This window comes from Sodiomyces alcalophilus (assembly GCF_042370955.1).
Source record: "Sodiomyces alcalophilus JCM 7366 unplaced genomic scaffold ACRALscaffold_7, whole genome shotgun sequence".
NCBI classification, from domain to species: domain Eukaryota; kingdom Fungi; phylum Ascomycota; class Sordariomycetes; order Glomerellales; family Plectosphaerellaceae; genus Sodiomyces; species Sodiomyces alcalophilus.
The window spans coordinates 2,527,671-2,533,670 of NW_027263538.1; the positions used below are offsets into that span (position 1 = coordinate 2,527,671).

Consider the following 6,000-nt stretch of genomic DNA (forward strand, 5'->3'; position numbering starts at 1 on the left):
TTCGATCTTCTACATTCCTACGTCTCGCCCTTTTCACTCTTTCTCCTTTTCTCTCGCGAGGCAACTGTCTTATTCTGCTATTTCAAAACAACACACATCGGTACTCGTTCGCTCATTGACTAACATAAACACTTAGAAGACACCTCATTACTGCGAATTGACTGAGAAAAGCCTTTACCATGTCCGACGTCAACGACCCAACCGATGGAACGCCGCCCCCGGCTGCCCCTACACCGTCCGATGACCCCCCTCCTCCCACCCCAACTCCCGACCCTCCCGAGCCTTCAGAAGGGCCACCCAGCGACCCGACGAGCCCTGCCCCGTCTCCCTCAGACCCTACTCCGCCGCCGCCTCCGCCGCCTGAACCTCCCACGTCGCAACCGCCTTCTCCCTCCCCGCCGCCGCCGCCGCCGCCACCACCGCCTGCACCATCGTCTTCCGAACCTCCGCCCCCGCCTCCGCCGCCACCCCCGTCACCGTCAGTCCCTCCCAGTCCGACAACTTCGGACGACCCCTCGTCGACAATAGTCACTTCGACCGAGACATCTCTAAGCTCCAACGGTGGTATCACAAGCACCATCATCCGCACCATCACCACAACTGCCTCGCATCCAGACCCGACCTTGCCCAACTCGTCTGCGACGGCCAGTGAGACGGAAGCGCCCGTCAACACGGGTGGCAGTGGAGGAACCGGTCTCAGTGACGGCGGTAAGATTGCCGTCGCCGTCGTCGTGCCCATTGTAGCCGTTGGCTTGATCATCCTCGCCGGCCTTTTCTTCTGGAGGAGGCGCAAGGCCAAGCGGGACGCCGAGGAAGCCCGCCGCAAGGAAGAAGTAGAGGACTACTCGTACAACCCCAACGCCGACCCCACCATCCCCCCGCTGGGCACCGAAAACGCCTACGAGATGCGGGACGACGGCGGCTCGGGCTATCGCGGCTGGGGCTCGACAACCCTCGCCGGCTCCACCGGCCACAAGGCCTCCACCACCATGTCTGGCGGCAACAACACGGCCGCCACCTACTCGGACGCCCAGTCCCCAACGCACGGCCACGACGGGAGGTCGGGCGAAGCCCTGCTCCACGATGGGTCCTATGCCCACGACGGCGAGATCCTCGGCGCCATGGGGCCCTCGGCCTCTCTGAACCGCGGCGCCGGCGTCCAGCGCGGGCCCTCCAATGCCTCCTCGTCCTACAGCGCCGCGGGGCTCTCGGACGGATCGACCGCCGACGGTATCGGCATGGCGTACGGCGGAGGGAACGGGCCCTACGATCAGTACAGCCAAGGAAATCCATACGCGGACGGCGCGGCCGCCGAATTGCCCGCCCAGCCCGTGATCCGCGACAACCCAGCCAGGAGGAATACGAGGATCGAAAACCCCGCGCCGTATCCCCAGCAAAGCGCCGGCATTTCGCAAAACTTTTAGGTCTTGATGAGCCACCCTCTTTAGGACGGATCGACGTGTCGCACGACAGCGTCCGTCGCTTTGGTTTCTTCTCTTGTCTGAGGATACCCCTATATTCGACTGGCCCGGGCGTTTCTTTTTTTACACTTCATTTCGAAAGATGTTTTTCGCTTCGACACTTCTTCAAGGCGCTGTGTCTTTCATTGATTTTGATGGGTTACGCAGCAGAGGACGTGGAAACATTTTTCTTTTCTTTGCTGCTCAGCTGAGACGTCCAAATCTCATCCTTAATATTGGCATCCTTGCGGTCGTCCATCTACCATGTCTCCGCGGTATTTTCTTTGTCCATTGTCACCAAGCTTTCTTCACAGGCACGCCGCCAAAAGACGATTTTTCTCATGTACATCTCAAAAGCATTTACTCGCTGACTCGTATAATATGCGTCTTCCAATCTTCTGCTCTCTTCCTTCATGTTAGTGCCAATGTTATGGTATTTGCCCACGAAGCTAGGAATCGTGTAGGAGGTAGGTAGTCTTGGTTACTAAACAGAGACGGTTCTTTATTGTCATTTCAGTCGACGGTACTATAGCATGCTTCACCAAATGTCCTTTGCACCTTGTACGACAGCTCGGGAGATTCAGTCACTCATACTTGACAACACGAAGTAATCACACCAAAGCCATTTTGGAAGCTCCTACGTTGAGGATTGTATTGGCTCGACTGGTATCATGGACGTGCAATATCTAGTCTGGAACCAAAAGCAAAAGTCTCTAATCAGAAACACAACGCTGCCCAGGCAGACAGCGCCCTGCTTCATAACACGGGAACGAGAGAGTCCCTGGTACTAAGCTAGTATGGTAGGCCGCCTGACTTGAGCATCCAGTCAGGTAGCCGTGTACAAGTTTGTAGCCAGCTGCAACACGGATTAATAATACTAATAATAATAATATAATCATGAAAGAGGACCAAGTGATGCGGTCCGTCTGTATCACTAAAAAGCGGCACCGCCCAGCTCCACCCCGGCGGTGCCCTTGACGCTCTGCTCGTTGAGATCGACCTTGGCCTTCCACGCCTTGGATTCGAGCTCCAGCTTGTCCCACATGGCGAGGCACTGCCGCAGCCTGTCCTGCTTGGCGTCGAGCTCTACCCGCAGCTTCTCCTCCTCGACCTTGAGCTTCCTGTAGTGCGGTTCCAGCTCGCGCGTCACCCCGAGGCTGGACGGCAGCGAGGCCGGATCGATCTTGCCGCCGGGCACAATCGGTGGGAGGGTGGCGAGCAGGGTCTGGGCGAGAGTCGGTCGGGCAGGAGGCCCGCCCGTCGGGATTTGGGCGGACGGGCCCGTCGGCGGATTGAATGGTTTCGGCGGCCCTGCGGCGGGCGTGGGAGGGAGTGGACCGGATGACCCGGCACGGGGTCCTGTAGGGATGGTGTTGCTGTTCGAATTCGGTCCTGGGGTGGTAGGTGACGGCGAGGAGATGCTTGCGTGGCGTGGAGGCCCGCCGGACGACCATGCCCCGCGCCCGCCTCGTGCGCCGAATCCACCTCCCCTAGGAGGAGGCACGTAGCCTCGAGGTCCGGCGGGCGGGATGGTTGGGCTGCTTGCGTCGGACCGTGGGGGTTGCGTGCTCGATGGTGGCGGCGGCCGGGGCGTCTGGGTAGTCTGAGTGCCGGGGGCAGCCGCCGGAGCGGTGAAGTTACGACTTGGTTGTCCCGGTCCGGTTGGCGGGCCGCGTAACGCAGCGGGGCCGCGGGGTGGAGATTTCGCACCCCCCGCCGCGGGTTGTTCTAGGCGAACGGGCTTGGGAACATCTCGCCTCAACGATTGCGGGACTGGGATGTTGTTATGCACCGGCGATGTAACTCGAGAAGGAGGTCGTGAGCGTGGTCTGGGTGGTGGTGGATGTGGATGCGGATGGGGGGACGCTCTGCGAGATGCGGGCCTCGCTGGGAGGATGATATCCTTTGGCGGCGGTGGAAGCGGCGAGTGACGTCTAATGTACGGCGCGGGCTGGTAGCTTTCACCACCGCGGCGATTGGGACTGCGTGACCGAGGTCGATATGGGGGCCGCGGTATTGGGGGGGGAGATCGTCTCGGTGACGGCCGGTCAGGGTAGCCCCGGTCTCGATAACCAAATGGTGAGCGGGATCTGCGTCTGCAAAAAATAATAAAGATAGTTAGGCAAATGAGGCGAACAAAAGCAGAGCGAGGCACGAGGTCAAAGGGAACCGTCGTACCTGGTGTCACGAGGGTCGAAAAGTCTTTCCCTATCCCGGCGAGGAGGCGACCTCGGCCTATCAGGGCGATCGTCCCTCATGGCGGGCGACCTGCCTAGCGGGGTGCGACGGCCAACCGGACTACGCCTGGGGGGCGACGGGCGACGCGGCAGACTACGGCTCCTCTCCCGCCTCCTCCAAGTATCTGCGCCGCCTCCTCGAGACCTCTCCCGTCGAAAGCGGTCGAAGCTCCGTGACCTGCGGCGTGGCGGTGATCGACCTGGCACGTAGCTATCTGATACCAGGGGTGGACTCCGCGGCCTCATTCTTTCCCTCTCCCTGTCCCTCATGTTCCGGTCACGGTCCCATTCGCGGTCGCGGTCTCTCGGGGGCGACCTGGGCCGCCGTGGTGGTGACCGATCCCGAGGGAAGGGTCTCCACGACTCGCCTGCGCCATACCTAGTGACTTCGCCGTCCTCGAATCTAAGGTTGAATGAAGTGGTTAGTCGTAGCCGGGTAAGGGTGAAAGGCAGGTGACTTCTTGCATCTCCCGATGTCCCGTATAGGGACCGCTAGAGGGGAACGAGCGGTCGGACGACTTGGGGTGGCGGTCCGGTGGTGAAGAGCAAAATGGACGATGACCAACCTATTCCTACGATCGCGGTCCATAGCGAAGAGATATGTGTTGTCTGGAGGGAGTCGCTTTGGCGACTAGGCCCTGGAAGATCTTTCGTGCTATGATGTTTCGATGTAGCTCTAATGGTGTGCGCGAATAACTGAACAACGGAGAGTATTGGACGGAATGGATCGATGAGCGAAACACGGGAGATAAGGCGATGCTTCTATGAGTATTCGGTTGTCGCTTTGATCGTCGTTCTTGACGAGTAAGGAGGAAACGCGAAGTTGGGAAAGTTTTCCTATTGAAGATGGATGGATGGTTCTCGTACCTGTCAAGGTACCTTGCAGCGTTGCGTCGGTCTGATAAGATAACGCCGATTAGATAAACCCACGTAAGGCAAGGTACCTAGGCACGTAGGTACGGGTGGATACCTAACCGGGAGGGAGGGGGTCCTGGACAGTCAATTCTTATACTGACTATCATGGATATAAGGGGGTAGCTGGTTATTATGTAGCTAGAAAGTCGATATCATAAGCAGCGCGTTTACTATTATAGGTTAAAATTATGTTAAAATGGTCAGGTATATTAGCATAGTGATTCTAAGCAGTAAAGTCCATAGTAACCAGCGAAAAACAGTATCTATAACAGGTACCCTGTTATATACTATAGGATATCTTATTAGTTATCTAAGGCCCACGAAATGACTAACTAGTATATAATACACTGACTATTTCTGTTAGAATAGTAAGGCTAATAGTATATTACCGCTGATAGTGAATAAGTATATATACTTATTATTAAGGTATATCTTCTACGAAAATAGCAGGAGAAGTATATAGTTATAAAGTACTAGTACTTTATCCCGGTAGGTCCTTCTATAATAGGTAACAAAGCTATTATTAGGAGGCAGGAGCAGCAGCATACCGTATACGCGTACGTACTTCGTAGATCCTTTTCTATCTATCTTCTTTTTTTTCTATAGATCCATCTACAGTTAGGTCTTCTTCCTTTTCTATAATAACTACAGTAGACCTCTTCCACAGCAATAGACCTCTTCCACAGCAGCAGGACCTCTTCCATAGTAGCAGGACCTCTTCCACGATAATAGAGGTAAGCAGAGTCCTATCCACAGAGTCTATCCAGAGTCTAATCAAGCTAACCTCTTCCATAGCAGGACCTTTTCCATAGCAGGACCTCTTCCATAGCAGCAGACCTCTTCTAAAATAATAAAGGTAAGCAGAGTCCTATCCAAGAGTCCTATTAAGCTAACCTCTTCCATAGCAGACCTCTTCTATAGCAGCAGGACCTCTTCCACGATAATAGAGGTAAGCAGAGTCCTATCCATAGAGTCCTATCCAGAGTCCTATTAAGCTAACCTCTTCTATAGCAGCAGGACCTCTTCTATAGCAGCAGACCTCTTCCACGATAATAAAGGTAAGCAGAGTCCTATCCATAGAGTCCTATCCATAGAGTCCTATTAAGCTAACCTCTTCCATAGCAGCAGGACCTCTTCCATAGCAGCAGACCTCTTCTACGATAATAGAGGTAAGCAGAGTCCTATCCACAGAGTCCTATCCATAGAGTCCTATTAAGTATCAGGTGCCGGACTACCGGTTCCCCCGGTGCCGAGTAGCCACGAGTCACGACACAGGTCTAGGCTAGCGGACGAGTCACGGAAAACGTCGGAGTGTCCGGTTAGGAGCCTGACTAGTAGGTAGTTATATCGCGGGCCGACTCAGGGCACGAGTCGGGTTATTATACAAG

General features: G+C 55.6%; 2 protein-coding genes across 2 annotated transcripts; one reads left to right on the plus strand and one right to left on the minus strand.

Annotated features, from left to right (window-relative positions):
* Positions 1–179: 179 nt before the first annotated feature.
* On the plus strand, positions 180–1,424 carry ACRALDRAFT_1065047 (uncharacterized protein; the record flags this gene model as incomplete). The annotated part of the gene is made up of 2 exons (XM_071017092.1): positions 180–373; positions 650–1,424. 2 exons carry the CDS (start codon positions 180–182, stop codon positions 1,422–1,424), a joined length of 969 nt encoding a protein of 322 aa, XP_070872762.1.
* A 970-nt stretch (positions 1,425–2,394) lies between these two features.
* ACRALDRAFT_1071854 (uncharacterized protein) lies at positions 2,395–3,718 on the minus strand (the record flags this gene model as incomplete). The annotated part of the gene is made up of 2 exons (XM_071017905.1): positions 2,395–3,556; positions 3,639–3,718. 2 exons carry the CDS (start codon positions 3,716–3,718, stop codon positions 2,395–2,397), a joined length of 1,242 nt encoding a protein of 413 aa, XP_070872763.1.
* Positions 3,719–6,000: the final 2,282 nt, after the last annotated feature.